This window comes from Rissa tridactyla, chromosome 4 (genome assembly GCF_028500815.1).
Source record: "Rissa tridactyla isolate bRisTri1 chromosome 4, bRisTri1.patW.cur.20221130, whole genome shotgun sequence".
Lineage (NCBI taxonomy): Eukaryota > Metazoa > Chordata > Aves > Charadriiformes > Laridae > Rissa > Rissa tridactyla.
The window spans coordinates 33,365,543-33,386,689 of NC_071469.1; the positions used below are offsets into that span (position 1 = coordinate 33,365,543).

At 38.3% G+C, this 21,147-nt stretch overlaps 1 protein-coding gene across 2 annotated transcripts in view; it reads right to left on the reverse strand.

Moving 5' to 3' along the window:
- Positions 1-3,966: 3,966 nt before the first annotated feature.
- The window catches only part of NUBPL (NUBP iron-sulfur cluster assembly factor, mitochondrial), an 87,057-nt gene continuing 69,876 nt past the window's right edge, over positions 3,967-21,147 (reverse strand). Inside the window, exons 10-12 of one of the 2 annotated variants that reach the window (XM_054200871.1) lie at positions 19,193-19,313; positions 15,241-15,323; positions 3,967-4,940 (exon numbers count right to left, since the gene is read on the reverse strand). In XM_054200871.1, the coding sequence (XP_054056846.1) occupies positions 4,878-4,940; positions 15,241-15,323; positions 19,193-19,313 (267 nt within the window). In that variant the 3' untranslated portion in view covers positions 3,967-4,877. The remainder of the gene's footprint in view (positions 4,941-15,240; positions 15,324-19,192; positions 19,314-21,147) is intronic. The other variant, XM_054200873.1, reaches the window with a different exon arrangement.

Sequence of the window (21,147 nt, forward strand, 5' to 3'; positions counted from 1 at the left end):
GGTATGAGTGAAAACACTTCAAATAAATCTGTAAGCCCTCAAAACGATGTTAAAGGACAACAGATGTTCTTCCCCCGACTAGCTCATTCGAGGACTCACGTACTCCCTAGGAGAAGTCATTTATTTGCGTTGATTAAAGTGGGTATTCAAATCCAGACTCATACAAACAGAGAAAGTGAGAGGAATAGGTGCCTAAGGAATGAGAAGCTGTGCCTGTCCTCTTCTTGCTGAAAAAGAAAAGCCTCCCTGAATATGTGAAGATAATGGAAAAATACAGACTTCTGAATATACCTTTTCTTCAGACTTTATAATGTAAAACAGAACCCACAAAAAAAGATAAGTCATAAATTTAGGCTTAAAACTACTTTCGGAATGATTTTTTTCTTTTGCTGTGTTTTTGTGATATGTGGCTGACGTATCGGTGCCTTGGCTGATATGCTGCCAAAATAAAATATAATAATCATTATAACTCCTGCCATTATAAGTCAATTCTGAAATTAAATCAGCAATTTAGATTCATCTTATTGTCAAGCTTCTTTAAGCAGGAGCCGTTCCACCTAACCATCTCGGCTAGGAAGCGTTCCTGTTAAATAAGAATGATGGCAGCAGTCTAGGCCTAGATGTGGCCATGAGAAACTCAAATGACACGCAGGTATCCAAATCCAAAGGCAGAACCTCCCGGCCTTTTCTCAAGTCTGTAAGCAGCTACAACGCCAGGCATTACCCTAAGAACTGATTATTTTATTCACAGACTCGCCAGGTAAAAATCATCAATAAAGCTGGGAGTGAGGATCAAAGCCTAGCCCAAGTCATTAGGCTAAAAAATAATTAGCTGTGATCAGGACGATGTTCCTCATTCCTTCCACAAGTGGTACAGTTTGATGGGAAGTGATGAACGCTCCTTGATGGTCCTTAACAAAGACTAAGCCGGGTGGCTGAGGACCTCTCCTAAGTTTAGGAGCTATGGATTTGAGGCCTTCCCAGCCAAAGCCAGGCATAGAACAAGCTTCTTGCAAACTGCAAACCTCGTGGAAAAGCGAGCACGGAGATGCTACCCCACCAGTGGTATGTGGAAGGACGGGAGCAGTGCCTGTGACGTGGGTACTCGGGTGCGGAGCTCACGTGCCAGTCTCGGGGCCGGGGATGCTCCGGCAGAAGCTTTGCACAGCTGGAGCAAGTCCCCAAATCCCCTTTATATTGTGGCACAGCAGCTTCGGTGCCTTAGCCTTTGCCAATCAGTTCTGTGGCCCCCAGAGCCTCTCACAGCTCTTTAATCTTTCACCTAAGCAACAGAAGGGTTTTCCTTTCTTGTCGTTCCCCTGCTGTTACTCTCCCACATATATTCCTCCATCTGCAAACCCAATATTATTACAGCAGGGTCCCTGGGAACCTGGAGATATTCCTACTGGCGTGAGATTCACCCCTTCTTTACTCCCTTTTTTCCCCGCTTTGATTGCAGCCTTTAGTTTACATTAGGGGGCCCAATCACAGCCTGAACCAAGTTTACCAACAAACGAGTATGAAGCAGCACCTGCCTCGGATCAAAGCCTGTTCCCATCAGCACCAACAGCACGGCAAGTGGGTAAAACCCAGGTGAAAACCATATTCTTACTAGGGAAAAATATTAGGGGGGGGTTTCACCTGCTGCACTGGGTCCAAGTGAGTCCAACTAGTTTGAAGCAAGTTCAGAACTACAAGGGTTTTTTGTTAACACACTGAAGATGACCCGCTGCTGCCATTTTTGCTCTGCATTAACGTTATTTCATCACCATGATCACCAACCAGAGCAACTAAAATGGGTTGTAGTTTAAACTCAAATTAGTAGAGTAAAACTGATTTTGGAAACTACTTTCTTCACATAACTTCAAATAACAATTGAAAATCATTGTTGTGAGAAATTTAACATCTGAAGAATTGCGCAAACCATAGTGTCGAAGACTAAACAGCTCACCCTGAGCTGAACACAGCAGTAAAAAATTTTATAGCAAAATACTTCACTGACACAAACAATTCTGTGCCCTCTTTCAGCTTCATCAAAACCGAGATTCCTGAAAGCCGGGAAGCACACTGTGTTAGGACACAGCCCATGCGCTCCTCACCCAAGAAACAACAGGAATTATCTGCAAGATAATTCAACAAGAATTGTCTATACAATTCTTCTATTCACTATACAAAGGGCCGTGTTGTGAAAAGGAAAATAACTCTGGCGGTGACACAAAGCCATCTTGGGGATCTTGCTCTCAACCTGCCCAGGAGGAGACCTGGGACTGACATTTGCCTCTTCCCCCGCTGCCGCCTGCTTGGCGCCGTGCCTCCCCAGCCTTCCTCTTCCTCTGTGGGATTCTGCAGCCCGTGACTGCAGCTTGCAGCGCTACAGACTTTAATAATTCTGGGCTGGTAACCCACGGTCACGGTAATTTTGCAGTAAGTCTCCATTGCTCCCGTGCAAAGAGCATCTACCCATATGGCTGAGGAAAGCCAGGGCCTGTTGTTAGGATTTAACATTTTTAGAAAAAAAGTACTAGTACACTAGGAAATATCACAGAGATGAAAGTAAAATATTGGAGTTGAAAAGACCAAACAACACTGTGTGTCAAGTCTATAATCTCTATTTATAAACTATGGTTAAATGCCACTGTCTCCGGCTCAACCTCCGGCTGATCCAACCACCACCCCCAATCCAATAACTTATATCAGTGATTTTATGAACTACGCGATCCAATCTAGTACGTTGACTAGAATTCATTAATATGTATTTAACAACGTGCTGTATAATAAAACAAATATGTGTTTCTGTAACATTAAATAGCAATAACACTGTGTCAATGCCCTTCATTTCCTTTGCAGCAGAAGGGCTGGGAAACAGATACTTTTTCACTCATAAGAACGAGGGAAGTAAAGCAAGTACGTTCTCATTTTAAAATTGGTTTGACCATTGCCATCCATAAATGCAGAAGTGTCCTATATTCTCTGTACAATTACATATATTATTTTTTTAAATGACTGACAATTTTTAATCAATAAATCAGGTTTCACTTACTACTGTGCAATCCTTCCACGAAAAATGTTAATTAAATATGAATTTTCAGACTGGCTTAGAAACTATATTTAATCTTCATAACCTGTTTCTTGATAAAGGCATTCCAAATAGTTCTGCAGGTGAAAGATTCAACAGAGCAAAACCACAGTACTTAATTAAAAGGAAAAAAAATATGTAAAAAGGAGTAAAAATAAAAGGATATTTGAAAGCATATTTCATCCCTCAACTAACCCAAGAAATAACGAGAAAGAAACACAAAACAACCCACCTTATATCTGTATACTGATTGTTCACCCAGTCTCAACATGAACTGAGTATCAGAGACATTCTTTTTAATAGAAAGAAAATAATAAATACCGAAGTGAATAAATAATCTGTGTAGAAATAAAACTCAATTTAAAAACCCAATAGGTTATCAATAAAATGGCAAAGGGCAGAACACTAAGGGGAGGGTGCAGGCGAGGTGGTTCAGCAATTAACTTGGAGCAAAAAATCAACATTTTTGGACTATATAATTTACACGTTTACAAAATCACCTAAGCTTGAAATCTAACCCATTATTTGTGTCTAGCTTTCCCATGCAAATTCTGGGATACGTATTGCTTAAATATTCTTAATGTAAATGTATACCAACTTTTTATGTTGTATCACTTCAGTAAGAAAAAACAACTACATCAAAATTACGAATAATTATCTGGAGTACAGGGAAAATCTTAGTCCCACAAATGTCAACAGCAGAACTCCCTAGCATGGTTAAATTCCCAGTATGATATGGTTAAGATGTACATTGAAGATACCCATACTTCTTTGTGTAAATGAAAAAGCCTAAATGTCAACTCAAACATCTAATTGTAAATGGAAACTCATTCCCTGAAGGCATATTCTTCCACTTCCACACACCAACACAAAAATAAAGATCGCAGAAATATGAGGCAGTAAAAAAACAAACCAGAAGGCCACGCAGTCTGAAGACCAAATTTATCTTTACTTCAAAAATATATCTTTATATTCAAATTCCAAGTTGCTGCACTGTAATAGGAATATGCAATCATAAATCTAATTTATTTTGATCATTTGCATCCCCTGGCAAACTGAGCTCAGGCACATCATCTGGTTTTCAGTGGAGACCCTGGTTACTTAGTCTTCTGTCCGGGTCCATTATAACGCAACGCAGTCAAGAAATAAGCCTCGGGCTCATGTAATCCATTCTCCACTAAACTGCGAATTGCCTCATGATCGAACATTATCCAATAATGAATGAATTCGCTCATGATCCATCACAAGAGCTCTTCAGAGGATATGTGGATTATTTTTTTTATTTTCTTTTAAGATGAACACCCACAAGTATTGCAGTTACATAACTGAATTTGCTTCTTAAAATTTTGCAGTCCTTAAGGTCAGCCCGGTAGTTAACCAAGTAAAGAGCTGAACCAAAAGTGACAGAAATTAGAGTATTGCAAATGTTATTTTTTTAACAGGACTTAATGCCTTGGCATCCCTCTCATCATTCTGCTTGGCTGGGGCAGCTGTTTTTCGTTCTTGACCTTAAAACAGGACACGTGAAAAATGCACTCCATCCCTTCTTGCTTGATGATGTTACAATCCAGCAGCCAAATATCATCTGCCATCTTTTGCATACTTCAACACATTTGGACATGGCTAAATAATGGCATGAAAAACAGTAAATATCACAAACATAATTTAAATTCCGGTAAATTAACTCCCAAAAAAGTTCTTCGAACTAAAATACGGCATCCGCAGAATTAGGTAGCAGCACTCTTCTGCCTTGGTCGCATCAAAATATCACTTTTTTTTGTACATTTCAGTGATAAACACTTCAAGCAGGAGGTACTGGCAGTCGTCTTACTATTTCCTTAGCTATCTTTAGATAGGCTTTAGCCTGTAAAAACAGAAACATATATTTAGCACCTTTCATTTTCTATAAAAGGGAATATTTCACATCTTGTTAGGTACATGTTCTTTCACACACATTCAAAGAAAAAGGAAAATGTTACAAGTGGCTTTGATTTAGCCAGTTTTGTATTCAGGAAAAATGATGCATTAATACATAAAATAAGTACAAGCATTATTTAAAATATTGGTGGGTGGGGGCGGATAAAATTTAACTTTAGCATTATTCTGAGAATGGAACTTGACTGAACCATCGGTCTTAAACAGCAAACAGAATCAATATTCTTCTGGAGACGAGGTGTTCTGAAGGAAGGAGACTCTTTAGTCCCACAGGTACTATCAGTTACAAACTTCCCTCGCCCTGAAGATTGAGATGCGCAGTGCACAGGACTGAGACAGAAAATCCAAGAAAGCAATGACATTTAAAAAAAAAAAAATTGAGATAATTAATTCATTACGGACCACACTACAGAATTTCCTGTACAGACATTAAAAATTAAAGTATTTTCAGAAAAAGACATCTTTCCAAGAGACTAAAGTGGGTATCAGAAAGAAGTAATTCTGCAACACTAGAATCTATACAGCAAAATCTCCCTCTCACACCACCTGTGGCATTTAGTCGGGTGTTCTAAGTTGGAGAGCAGAAGAGCACAAAACTGTAAGACCCGAATAGACTGAGCAACCCAAATAGGCACACTTCTTTTAACATCTTGAAAAAAAAATAAAATGACACAGCTAGGACCACGATCAGACTAACATCAAATATTCATAAATGTAATGTCAAGGGATATGTATAAAAACACTGCCTAAGGTCTAACAGAGAACAAATCACAAAATGAAACCAAGTAATTCCCGTACCAAGTTCAACAGCTTGTAGTTGAAATGGAACATGCCTTTTAGAAAGGTCTCCAATCTTGATAGAAAGATTTTCAACTAAAAGAGTATCTTTGTGTGTGTACATCTATATCTTGCACATTGTTCCAGAGGTTGATTACTTCCATTGTTGAAAATGTACACCTTATCTATCATTTGAATTTGTCATTCTTCAGTTTCCAGCTGGTGCATGACATTCTGTGTTTGTCTAGTACAACAGAAAACTCCTCTGCTATTCAGCTTGCTTCTACTCTGTTAGACTGTAACTGAGCTACTTCTTCACCTTCTCCAATAAGTTTGCATATGGAGCCCACACTGACAACCTTCCCTGTTTTACTAGAAGAAATCACCAGAATATTCCCTATTGCACCAATCTCTCCTACCTCCTGCAGCACTCCTAGATGGCTCTTAACCTTGAGTTAGACCTTGAATCCCTGACGAGCCTTTAAAATAGCAAACAAGCTGACAAATGCCTGAGGCCAGAGCTTGAGGGGCAGGAAGAGAAGGTCAGTCTCTCAGTTGGGCCTCTAACACCAAATGTCATTGGTCTGAATGAGGTGGCAACCTTTTGCAGGGCCAGGCACCCCTAACACGTCCCCTTCTCTTCTAGGGTTTGCTCCTGGCTTGTAGGTTTTTCTTTTCTGGCACTCACAGGCTCGGCGCCTCATAGTCTCTGCACTCACATCACCTTAAAACTGAAGTCACATAATTTTCTGAGTTTGTAAGAAATGAAGACACCAAACTAGGATTGCATTCTCCCATATGCGTGACTTTGTGGCAAGAACTACAGAACTTAAGTCACAAGCATGAAATTCAAACTTCTCCTATGGGTGTAATTGCAGTGCAGCTGGGTAGCACAGCTGTGCCCACGTGCAACACCACCACGCTTAGCTGATAATTCCCTGGGTGGTCTAGCTACTCCCCAGTCAGCCACCTGCATGGATGAGATAATGGACCAGCTTGAAATAAGGTGATTGACTGAAGTCAAGCTGCCTTTGCAGTTAAGTATTTGACTAATCGGTGTAGGAGTGCTCCAGGTGGGAATTTTGGACTATCTTGAAGAGTCCCGCAGTCAGCTCCCACTTTGCACAGACCAATTCATGTGTTTTAATGAGTCAATTAACAGCCTGCACGGAAAATCTGGCCCCTTCTAGAGACTGCCCAGGCTATTCCTGCTCCAGAGTTGTCCAAATTGTACAGAGAATTATAAATACACTGTAGAAATTGTTCCTTGCAGGTGCAGAAACAGTAACATGGGACAGTGTTTTTGCACACAGTTAAGACAGGAGATGTTCTGTACATAAACCAAGACAATCAGCACCAACAGATCATGCATGCGTTGTAGCAGTCATATAGGAACACCGGCTGGCTGCATTGTTAAAAGCGAGCTGAAGAGCAGTTCAGGGAGTCTCATTCGATCCAGCCAAAGCCACCATTGGCAAGGGTCCTTGGAACGCAAGACTTCTGTAGCCATCCAGACAGCAACCAGATATCCTGCTTGAGAGACTCGATTGCTTGCGTGTTACCCTATATCAATATCCCAATAAACTATTTTCTCCCAAAACACTGTTAATGAGTATCTGGGCAACAATTTCACAAAGTACACTGACTCTTACTCGCCAAGTAGCTGATCTGTCACTTCGTAACAGGAGGTTCCTGGTGCAGCTCGTTGTAGCCAGCATGCTAGTATTAATCTAGCCCTAGTGTTATCAGCAACCGGTCTTACCTGCTAAGCATCCTTTTTTGTTTTCCTAGACCACTACTTTATACGTTGAACAGAACAGTATCTCATACATGTCTTTACAGAACTCCACCAGTAATCTGTCTTCGACAGAATCAACTGCTTCGACCCTTAGTTTCCTATCTTTGAACAAATCATTCATCTATGAGTGAGGACCTGCCTATCAGCAGTAACATACATCAACATCTGTGAAAGGTCTAAATGGTATCTCAGTGACTATCAATACACCTTTCATTACACAAAAGCAACCCTACACGTATCGAATGTTTCCTCCTACTCACGATCTTTTCAATGTGGCACAGATGTAGACAGAGAACACAGCTCAGTTCAGCTGTTTACTCCATCATTACTAAGCAAAAGAAGACGGATTGCAACTGAAAATGGAGAGGGTTTTTTTTTTATTTCCTTTTTTAAGTGGAAAGCCAGAGGAGAAATAGTAAAGGATGAGATCTTATTCATCACTCACAACCAGTTTCATTTTAATAGGATAAAAGTGAACTTTACAGATCAGTTTTTCCCTTTTTGGCTTGGAAGCTCTAAACGAGTGGTTTGCGGACTGTCTTTCTGAAAGCATTTTTTTGCAGATGGACAATTTTACATTTAACAGCAACATATCAGCTAGCTGGAAGACAAACACTCCCCCTGCTTCAAGAGGATGAAGAAGTGCACAGGAGGACGGAATGCCCTAAAACAGACCAGAATTGTTCATCGTGAACACTGCCTACACAGGGTCAGAGCGCAGCACTGGGGAGGGCAGAGGCTGAGGTTGAAGGTGACATTCAGAGAGTCAAAAGAGCTGGATAATGGCCACGTGAGAGACCGATCACCTCTCAAACACCGGTACAAACACTGCCAGAAAACAGTGCAGCATTTTCTAAATCACAAAGCTCCTCAGGACTGAGAGGGCACGGTAGATGATAAAGTGATTCATGACAGCATAGATCTTGGGGTAAGAAATAGAGAACTTGTAATGAAGTTCACCAGGAAAAGGACTGAAAAGTCCTACTTAGCCTAAATAATCAGAACATCCTGGTTCATTACTCTGTCATGGGATAATAGACATGGAGTAGATTTAAACTGCAAGTCTTTTTATTAGCTCATCTAATTAAGCCCCACGGTAATCCTAAAGAAATGTGAGCCTTTCAGTTATGGCATTTCATTCTCCCTAAAAATTTTACCCGTGAGGGAAGTATGAATCACTGCTAAGATTATTGCAAACTGAGCGTACAGGTCATAGCTGACTCTGCCCTGTTCTCATGGATTGGCTTGGCTTGGCTTGACCTCCTAGTTTGCCTTTCACTGAAGTGCAGATCTTAGCCTGCAAACAGCTCACGACAATGTCTTCCAGTGTCTAGTGCAATGGCCACACAGAGTACAATTTATCCATCAACAAAGTCAAAACAGGTAGGAGCCAATACCACATTCGCCTTCACCCAAAGCACTGCATACAAACAACTTCAGACCAGCAACTCAGAAAAAGCATACTGATCCCATCGCTTGGTTGCGGGCCAAGTACACCATAAAGTATAAATCCCAGTACTGACATGGCTTCTAACTTCTATTTGTGATTAAAAGACTCCAGAACTATTAAGATGCTTTATCCAGCCCAGCAAACCAAGGGAGAATCTATGCAAGTCCTGACTGGAATATCAAACGCTGTGGACACTAGTATTACCTGTAAAGAAGGATAAGGTATTTAAATCTGCTCAACTGAGCTGTTAGAGGCTTATACTTTATTCACTGCTAAAGGAAACTAGCAACCACGAGCAACTAATCAAATAGTGGCTATCACAAGGACAAATACTAGACTTAGCTACCATCTGCAAGAAATTAATGATAGGTGACAGCTTTTGTTCTTATTAGTGCTCTCTTTGCTCAACCACAGTCCATTTTCCAGTTCAATCAGATTTTTAAATAGCTTTAATGTCCATGGAGATTGCTAGTTACTTTGACACAACTCCAACCTTCAGTGCATGACTGGAGCTGCCCTCCTGATGTCTGTGGTCAACTCAGAAGGCACTAAAAGCATGATCATAAACACAGCTTTAAATGAGCTTCCAATTCAGATAAAAGCTTCATGTCAACCAGAGAAATTCCTGATTGCTGCAAGAGGCCCAGAGCCTTTCCCACTCTGTCCTCCTCTGGCCAGCTCTACCGTAAGATTCTTCTTTGCGTGTATTGGCGACTCCTGCCAAGCTGCAATGAAGTCTCAGCCCAACAAGGTGACTTGATGAGACAATAGCAGTCAATCCATAAATTATAACATGAAATGGAGGAGATGGGTAAGTAAACTGGACGCTTCCTGAATCTAATACCTCAAACAAAAATCCTTAGTGCTCATGGGAAATTTCTTGTTAATCCTATATATCAGCAGTTCAAAAGCCAATCTGTCCTCTGAGGGAGCCTCAGCTGGGAAACACTGCTAGCCCCAAGGTGCCACTATGCATGTACATCACTCAGGTGCCATTTAGTACATCAAAAAAGACATCCTGCTCAGAAAACAAGGCTAAGTAGAACAGTGCCATTCAAATGCAATATATTAACACCCTTCAAACAGATTATCCTACCACTCAGCATTTTCTTCAGCAGAGTGAAGCATAAATGAGGTTCTGATGATGCATTGTACTATCTACACCCTGAACGAAGGATTTGAACCTACACATACCAAATCATACCAAATGTTACTGTGATCATTCAAAGCAAGCCTTGATGATAAGGCATATTATAAATCCTATCATACAGCCTTCTTCAGGGTTTGCTTTTCTTCTAAAGATATCACACCCTGGAGACACCACTCTTTAAATGAAATTACTGACGACAGCTAAACAACAGCAAACATGATTTTCTACCGCTACTTCACTTTTTCTCCAACTATTTCTTGCAAGCTTTAAAAGGCTGTACATTTTTACCCTACTCACACATCACCCTGACATAGAGTTCTGCAAAAAAAAGTCTTTCTGAATACAAATTCCACCTGTCTCTTTGAATAATATCACAGTAAAGTTTGTAACATTTCTAATTTAATTGAAATGGGATTTTTAACAAGACTTACTTTCCTCTGTTACATCAGACTGCTGATGCCTTGTGCCCCTGCTTTCCACCTGACCGGGCTTTTTCTTTCCTCTTATAGATTTGTGTGCAATTTACTGGTCTCAAAATCCTTCACCAATAGATATATGGGTATATGAAATTTCCAATAGGGCTGAACACATTTCACATTGCTAACTGTGAACTAGACAGTAACAGCACTTTCACAAGAAGTTTCTCAGGTTTGTATCATACGCTGGTCTTTATCGCAAGCTGGACAGGATGACATTAAGCATGTTTTCCAGCCACAGGTCCTGGTTTCCTTGCTCCACGACAAGTTTGGCTCTTCTACACAACTCATAAATTCCTCACCACGGTACATGTAAGTTTGTGCATACCTGCAAAAGGCTGTGTGATCTGGGGATCCAACACTCTAAGCTATATATGATTCATCGGGTTTGCTCCCTTTCATCTTCCCCTGCTTTCCCGATATACTTCACTTGATTTTTATGGAACAAGAGGGGGAACTCAAAGTATTTTTCCTTAATAGACTCCAAATGTTTTCCATAACAATATGTGTCAAGAAAACACTAAGGAACTAACTGACCATTACATCTTTCCTGGAAGTTGGGTTTTTTTTTCTAAAAGCAGTTATCCTCTTTATACTTTCTGCTATGAGGGCTCACTATCTCTAATAATGGAGAAGAAGATTAGGTGAAATCTAAACTTCATTCTTTCATGACTTCTCTGCTGTCTTGAATACAATATCCCTGCTGAACCTTAGAGGTGTATCATCTCTCCTCCACAATTCTTTTTTTTTTTTTTTTTAATCACTTCATTCCCAAGACAAGAAGATGAGAGACAACATCTACTGCTTGCCTCAGCCTCCAGCATTTCTCCTCCCTGAAATGTCTATCTATCCCAACCAGACTTCCTAGCTTTTAGAAGGTAAATGGACGCACTGGTATAGCAAATGTATTTTGTATTTGCTTGAGCTGCTTGGTGAAGGATTTTTGAAGAAGATTACTTGTAGAATTGTTTGTGTGTGAACTTAGAAAGTTCTTCCACGGGGAAGGCACAGGACACATAAGACTCATCTGCTTATGGAAAGGGCTGACTATATAGCTAAAGGATGTGAAGGTTTAATGGCTGCAGTTCTCTTCTGGTGAAGCTTGAGACAGCCCCCACAGAGAAATAAACAGTGCTGGTAAAATGATTCAGTTTGTTGCTGAATGGTCACAGCTAGCCTGTCTGTTCTAGCAAGGTATTAACAGACCCACTGTGCCATCAAGGCTGTGACATACCCAAATGTTTCTAGCAGGAAGTCCTCACAAGATAACGACCAACTGTCCCATCCCGCTCTGAATTCTGTGCTCACAGATGGAAGAGCTCTTAGGAACCTCTACTCACCTTTTCCCCCAGTGGTGATAGAGAGTTCATCGGGCATTTAAACAACACATTAGGTGGAAGAATGACTCCACTACAACTAATCACATTCCATATCTCATGCTATGTTTCTAGCCCTCTTATCCACAAGTTTCAGGATGCCTCTTTTAAACACCTGTTTTGTGGCTCGTTCCTTCTCATGATCTCTAGGAGGTTCCCTTAAATCTGAGCGTGATGAAACCACCTGGTTTCAATGATTCCTCATTTGTTTTCCCTATTCTACCATTTTTGCAGTGTTCCTGATTTTCCTTTACTAGCTTTTGTTGTCTAGAGACTCTCTTATGTGTTTAGGTGAGCAAAAAAAACAAAGTCCTAGTCAGCCACAGCTTGATGGAGAAGAAAAATGCTCCCAAGACTATCAGTTATTTCCAGAAGGGTCTGGTAAGACCTTAGTGTTGATTAAACTAAGAAATGATTAGCTTCTTGTAGAGGATCTTAGATCACTCCCAATTGCTGCGGTGTGCCTGCCGTCTTTCTGTTAGAATAGCCTCTGCCATTTAGGCTAACACGCGAGTACAGCAATATTCCATTTTGACAGCACATAACGAAGTTTTGTCAATGAAGAGTGTTTAAAAAAGCCACAATTTAAACAACTAAGCTGACAGAACACTAACACAGACAATGTTATACCAAGAGCAAAATCATTTTACCAGCACTGTTTATTTCTCTGTGGGGGCTGTCTCAAGCTTCACCAGAAGAGAACTGCAGCTATTAAACCTTCACATCCTTTAGCTATATAGTCAGCCCTTTCCATAAGTAGATGAGTCTTATGTATCCTGTGCCTTCCCTGTGGAAGAACTTTCTAAGTTCACACACACACACACAATTCTACAAGTAATCTTTTTTTCTGGAAGCGTTGCTTTTGTCCGTAGTAATTTCCTTTCCAGTTGTGAACAGGAAACATCCCTTTTCCAACAACTACATCTAAGCTTTAAAATAACGAATTTAGACAAGTTTACTTACATGTTTTAGAATTTTAGTGTAGAGCGAGAGCTATACTTTTACGTGTCAGCAAGGCAAGTTGAACCCCATGGCAGGTGTGTAAGCAAAAAAAGTATTAGCTAACATATTTTAGAAACACCCTTTATTCTAGTCTTGACAGAGCTTAGAAGGTGTGACAGCATGCTGGGTTTCTGAGAAGTCAATCACCATCCTCATTCCCCACTGTTTGAATCTGCTAGGTATTATTTCAGTTCTATGATTCTGTATTTGATCTGTAAGTGTGTTCTAACAAAAACAGCACAGAATTTTGTATTAAAAAAACCCTGTGAATTTAAGGGACAAGAGCAGAGACAATTTCAGCAGCTCTGCGCACATTGTTCTCTATCTGAAAAAATGTGATTGTTCATGCATGAATAGCCACAGTTTTAGTTTATTTGAGAAACATGGCAATAGGTGTCATGTATTAAAGATTAGAATCTGACCGTATATGACCTCTCTCACCATCATTTATGTGCAAAGAATTTAATTTTTCTTTTAAAATATAAGAGAACAACAATCATTTTCTCTGTCTTTAAAATGAGAAGCAAAGCAAGGATAAAGGGAAATTCTTTTTCATGCTGTAGAGATTAGTGACATCTAAAAAACCCTCATTCTCCGAGGAGAATGATTATCTCACACACACAATGGCAGAGAAGAATATTAAAAGTTTTCCCCAGAGTCACACATATTTGTCAATCTTTATTCCTCTTCATATTTAACTTAATTGCCACAAATGGTGCTTATAACCCCTCCTTTCATTACCAAGAACATAGTCCAAGGAGGAACAGATGGCAACACAACAGACTTCCTTGTCTCTTTTAATTTTCAGAATGCTATCTTACATGTCTGAATTTTTAGATTGATAGTCCTGCAGGCTACAGACTCTTGTTTATTATAGATTTCAGATACTGTGAGCGGTGAGCCTTCCATCTTAGTTTGCTCAGCTGTTTTGCTTCAACCTTAACCTAAGCCGTGTCTCTATTCAAACCTTCGCACTGCTGATCAAACTTTCCAGGTGGAAACTACCCTATTGATTAGAATGATTCCTTTTCACAAGGATCTAGTCTCAAGAACATTACATTATTCCACAGAGGATCAGCACGGGCCTTGCCCAAGCCTAGCAAAAATACTGCATTCAATTAGAAATCAACATACCATAGTGCTGCTGCTTCTCTTTCAAAACAAAATGATGTATTACAATTTTAAGACTGTCACTGTTCCTCTGGAATCCCATCTGTATGTTAATAACACTGGATTAACAGTGTTAATCTGCCCCTTTTTCTCTTTTCCAAAAGAAAAAAAAAAAAAAGAGCAGGAAGGAAAAAAATATTTCAGCATGTGCCTAGCAATCACCATATTATAAAGGTTACCGATACTAGAAAGTACCGTAGATACATTCTATCTTATCTCTAACTAATTCTACCATCTATTATCAGCATTAATCACTTTTTTATTTTTACGGTAACATCTAAGCAGCAGTCAAGAGTGAGGCTGCATCATGCCATATATCGTGCACACATGATGTGGCAGACAATACCCTGCCTTACAGTGCCCAGCAAACAAACTCCATCAGAAGAGAAAGAAAATACTAGCCAGGAAAATCTTACTCTATCAGTGTTAATGAAGTTTTGCATGTGCAACTGCTTTGCTTTACAGACTTGTATATTTGACTCCCCACCACCACAACAACTCATGTTTTCCTTTGGCAATAAAATGTTATGGTAAATGCACCGAAAAATCCATTTCCTCTTGTGTATAAATTGCTCCACTTCCTGCTGAAAACAATCCAGGTACTGACAATACGGAGGTTTTGTTCCAAACATCTTTTGGTAGGACCCTTTGACAGTTTCCAGGCTCAACTACCAAAGGCTCAACTGACAGCTTTAGAGGACCCACATTAGCTGCAAGATCTCATGAGGCTTGACACTGACCTTCCTCTTCTTGGCATGCCAGAATCTGGATCAAATCTTTGCTATTCGCAATGATTTGGTCTACTTAAACAAAAAACACACCCACAGAAGCAGAACGGATAACCAGCATTCCAAAACGAAGGGTCTGAGTTACTTGATGATACTTCATGATACCATCCTCTTTTACTTTATTTCCCTAAGTTACATTCAGATACACATTTCTTTTCAAACAGCAGTAGCGAGAAGCACTATTTCCATTCACTTTTGAGGGAGGGCTTTTCGTTATTTTAAGTGCAGAGCACCAAACTTACAGCATCGCTTTGAGGCTGCGAGATCACAACAGGCTGGCCTGAATCACACGTCTCCCGTATATTAACGTGCAGTGGAATGTCTCCTGTATCAAAAATACCAAGACACGCATATGTGAAGACCTAATATTTCTTAAACGTTTCATTAAAATAGCCCTAAAGCAACTTGAAATCAAATTCCAGTTTGGTGTATTTTTTGAATTACTTAATCTCAAAAAAATTAGCATTTAAAATGAAAATTGGCTGCAGTACAATTTCTGTACATCCAGAATGATTAATGCCAAACACATTTTGGACTTTTCCACTCTCTGAGTAGGCAGGAATATGCTTTGTAGTCATTTATTAGAGAAGGCAGTTTGCTTTTTTTTGCCTCTTGAATACACAGAAAAACACAGGCTGAGATACAAATTATTTGGTGTACATAAAAAAAATATTGCTTGAGTGTTAGGCAAATGCTCATCATGCAACTCACTGTTCAGCCTATCTCCTCATTGTATATTCTTTTCAGTGCTGTTTTAAGATTTTAATCACTGCTCAAAGACTTCTTTGAATACTTAATTTCCAAATAATAGCATTTGTTATTGTCCTTATTAGGCCTTGGATCCAATTAAAAGGTAGACGACTATTCAGTTCATTTTTCGTTCCAATAAAAATCTTCTTTATAGTCCGCTTGTATAACGAGCAGGAACTGTCAGAGAGGAAGGAACGCTCTAAAGGAGAATCAATTAGCAGCCCTATTCCATTTGGAAACTTACTCTCTGAAAGACAGTTTTTCAGCACTAAAGAAAATTTGAAGTTCCCATGTTTAGTTCATTGCTACATAGAAAATTATGAAGTTAAGTGAAGACCAATTTTCTTTTAACAGAAGATACAGCTGTATTTTACATCATGGATGGATGTAAACAGTACAGCCTTCACTCAGTTCAATCTTGGTCTCAGAAACCGTATCAGTTTAATTTGTACACTTCAGCAACATTTATTTAACCCAAATCAAGGCCAGTGTAAATTACTGAAGTTCAATATAGTCAGAAAAAGAAACAGTAAAAAAAAACTGTATGAAAATTGACACAGCTTGCAAAAGCAAGCAGGAATACAAACAAAACCCCAAGCAAATACCAAACAAAAGCTGTGCTTCCATGATCAGTGAGCTGAATCTTTGAAGAACTTCAATTTGTTATTTATGATGATTACAGACCATTTCCTTCAAATTTAATTGTTTATTTGTTTCAGTCACGAATAAGTTTCTTTAGGCATAAAAGTCTGTTCATTTATTCAAAAAAAATAATATTTAGGGGTCCTTTAAAGTTTTTTTTAACCTTTAACTTTCCTAATAGAATAACAATAACTTTGTAAATCTCCCAGGTTAGCTCCTACCATTATTTTATGCAGAGATTAATCTTCACTTTTTTTCCCAAGGATTTTTTTTTTAATGAAAAAAACTTCTTCACTATCAGCTTAATAACAATCTCGGTGACTTACAAAAAGAACTGCTCTACTACAAAACGGCAGCCTCTCTCTCCTCTTACTCACACTTAAAAAGATGCGCTGGTACTACAACTACAGGACCGTAACAGGACTTGTATGAGCAAAAGTGCAAGTCAGAAGGCAAAGCAAAATGCATTTAATTTTTTTTTAAAAAGGCAAAACCTCATAAATTAAGCAGAACATTGAAGACAGCAAAAGCATCTGTGCATGTTCAGGTGATAAAGGTTTGAGGAAGATGAAGATTTTGCACTATTCTTCACTACAGAATGTGATGGGAACTTGCCATGGTAAGTTTTTCTGGTAACAACAATTACTGCTGACTGCAAAGAAAGGGTAAGTGCTGAGAATAATTAGAATTTATGAAGTGAAAAAAAAAAAAAAAGATATCTGAAAAGCATTGTTGCTGGTTCTATTAGCAGATACAGTTTAAAACGTTAGGAAATAGAAAGGTCAGGATGGTGTGTACAGAAATTATCTCAGCGTTATGTATCTCAATGGTATAGCTTTCTGCTCACCTAACTTAAAAAAAAAATGAAGCAAAATACGGAGATTTCAGAGAAACAACCAGCAACACAAAATCTTTCTCACAACTTTGTCACTCTTTCCTTTAGGGAACAATAAAAAGACAAGCCAATCAAAAGTATATGAAATAATGAACTACATTGAAAGATGTACTGCAAGTGCTAATTGTCTTCTGTCATAAACAAAAATAAAGAAGGTATTCAATAAGATTAAAGGCAGCCAATTCTGAGCAAATAAAAGGAAAATACTTTTCTATCCTGCACATTATTATCTTGCAGAATTTGTCAGATATTATCATGGAAACTAAGACCTCATCAGGTTTCACAAGAGGACTAAGTGCTTAGTTGAACAAACGGAACAGCCACAGCTGTTGCAAAATATAAGAAATAAATTTAGAAATACCTATTTTAAATATATACATTTATATAGATTTATATAAAAATAAATTCTCAAGGCTTTTGGGCAGAATTCAAACAACACTGGGATAAAACTTCCATTTGGGATAGATTCACGTAAAATCTGTAAGCAGTAGTTCTTATAACACCGTATGTATTATTATGTAATGGTCAGCCCTGGAAGGAGGAGCATACTAATCAGATCAAGTACTGTAATTCTATATTTAACCCTTGGGGCATTACTCTTAATCTTCAAACTGTCAGTGAAAGACCAGACTAAGGTAAACTTCACTCCATTTTTCTTCATACAACTCATTCATCCTGTGCTAAACCTCTAGATCTCTCACATCCCTCCTAATTAAATACAATCACAATCAGTTCTGCCCTCATAGGGAATAACAAAAACCTTCTCTGGGACCAACAGCGTGGCACATCATTTGTGCCTGTGTATCTAAATGCACGTTTGATTCAACTGCTTGCAGAGGATTTGCATCCATCCACATAACCCAGGGCTGTCCAAGTCCCCCTGGGCTCTGATCACAACTCATTATATATTCAGAAAAGTAACAGATAGCCCAAAAGCACGTCTTTAATTATGTGTTGCCTTGCTATCTTAAGTTTATGTCAGACCTTGATGTTTTTGTGTTGATCTTTCTAAGTGAGCTTCCTGGTTCTTTTTAATGAATTAGCTATGGAAAATCATTGAGATAATTATAGTAATACATGGAAACACATCATTAGCACATGCAATTATCCCATTTACCAACTTAATTACGCTGCGTTATATTCTGTATTTTTTTTTTTTTTTTTACTGGTAGCACAGGTTGAAATATGCCTTTTAAAAATAGCAATGTCTATTTTAAAAATCAATACCTATTTTAGCTTACAGGCATGCCAGATTGTTTAATCATGTCTAATTTTTGTTTTCAATAAAGATAAATTTTCTTTTGAAAGCACACTTTGCAATTCAGTGTATTCTTTTAATCTCAACATTTAAAATACAATCACTACAGACCACTCGCTTCCATACAAGAGTCAAGATACCTTCTTATGGGCATAAAGAAACCCCTCTGCTTTAAGAGATTGCATTTCAATATTTATTTCGATATGTAACAACTCATTTCATTTAAGTTAAATAAACGAGAAAACCTCGATTGACAGGCTTTAGATCTGTTTTACAAGACCAAATAGAACTCTTGGTTATTTGTAAAAATTGTTGTATGATCAGTAATTTAATGATTTTCAGGCAATATAACACATTGTTATCAAAACAATACATGTTCTGGACTGTTTATAAGTCAAAAGAGATTTAAGATGCAATTGAAGAATTTTCATATGCACTCCAAATCCCATTTACAAGAATGATCCTGATAAGGAGCAGAGCATACAAAAATTGTGACATTCAACTATTTAAGTTATTAGTTCTATTATATTTGAACACTGTCTGAATATAGAATAATCTAGGATTATGCAGTCCCATACTTCAGTTAATGCTTCCCTCATGCACGCCATTAATTTTTTCTTCAAAACTAAAGCTATTTCTATATCCTTACCTAAAATATCCAATCCAAGGGTTTCTGCTAGATCTCTTACACCGTCAGCTCCGAAAATGTGTGTCTCGTGCTTACATTTGGGACACTGGAAAACACTCATATTTTGAATTAGTCCTAAAACCTGTTGAAGTAAAAGAAAGGAATGTTCAAACCTGGGATTCAAGTGTCGGTATTTCCATTATTCACCTCTGACAACAGAGATCATCAACAAAGAATCGACACAGAGTACTCATTTATAATGGGAAGTAGTAGTTACATCAGACTCATTATTATCAACTCTTACTAGTCATCTTCCAGTTTACTATCAATTCTGCTTTATTTCAAGTTTTTTCACAGCTATACATCTCAAAAGATTAACAAACTTATTTGTAACAAAAAGTACCTCTTGTACAGGCCTATCTTTCCAAGAACTCTCCCGCCCCTTTTTTCATTTTTGAACTCTGAATACTGGAAGAATTTTCATGTTGTGCTTTATAGCTTTGTAATTTGCAGTTTCAGGAAACACAAAATAAAAACATACCATTACAAGAAGTGACACAATCAGACATGCTTTTAAGATATTTTTGTAAGTTATCCTGTAGGGAAATGTTTTCAGAAAGAACCAGATTTGCTATTCTTCTGAAGAGCAGAAACACATTTTAAAGATCAAACAACAGAAATAATTATGTGAAACTAAGTGGCAAAAACCACAGCATAAAAATCTGATACATACACATTAGGTGTCTTTCTGTTGATGCCAGATGTTCAACATCATGCTTGCAAAGTATGTCAAATGAAAATTTGCCAAATCATGCACACAAAAATCTTCTTTCACAATGTACAATAATGCTAATGACAGCATTGATCTCATTTTATTCACCTAGTAAACAGAACTGTTCATTGAGGCAGAGCAGAATTTCTCAAAAGTGATGAAAACAACATGCAAACAACTACAGGGTGAAAGCTTCTACCCACCTGCTAATCAACACAAAACATGATTTAAGAGGTTCCATGGTACAAAATTTCACTTTAAGAATTTTATGTTATCTAGATATGTCCCACACACTATAGCCAAGTTTTAAAAACATGAATATATATTTTCAAGTGCAAAAAGCTGTTACGTTGTAGCTTTTTCGTTTTTTAAATTTCCCTGAGCATTCTAGCTTTGTGCTTGAACAAGCTGGCCTACTTATTAGAGGAATAAGTATCCACTATGTTAACAAAGCAGATCTAAAAGGATATACCACTGTTCAATCCAACCAACAAGTATTAAGAGTAAATATACAACTTTTGGCACCAAAACCGAAAATAAAAAAGTGTGTTATTTACAATATCTTAATAAAAATTTCCTTATATCTAAGCTAAAACTGATCAAAACATTATCACCTGTTTTTCCTACATGTTTCACACTATTGTGTAAGAAGTCTTCCTTTACATATGTAAAACTTTCAGAGGGTTTAAAGCAAGGAACATTTTAAGGAACAGTACTAACAAGAAAACAAACAAACAAAAAGATTACCTACTTTCAATTTAACACCACAAACTTTCCCCATTTTCTACTCTCCCTCGGGGACTGCCAGAGGAGCAAGAAGAACAAGTTTCTATTTACAGGCACAGTATTACAGGTAATTTTCTCATCCAGTTCTTAAACGAAGAGAGACATGGCATATTACATGTTCAAGGGTACAAGGTGCAGGGATGGTAAAAAGGGCTCTCTCCAGCCACACTCTTCTAGTGCTGACCTCTGAGCAGGCATTCATCCTGCTCTCCTTAAATTTAAGTCATGGAATTTTCACTGTGTTGGTAAATCGCAGAACACTGGAAGGAGTATTATTTGACAAAAGAAAAATAGTATTTTAACTAGGGTAGAGGGAAGCCATTTTCTGCAGCACAGGAAAAAAAAGAATTCGACATTTATACTTTCCATGAATTAATTCATCTTCAGGTAACTTGGGGTTTGAACTTTCTGTTCGCCT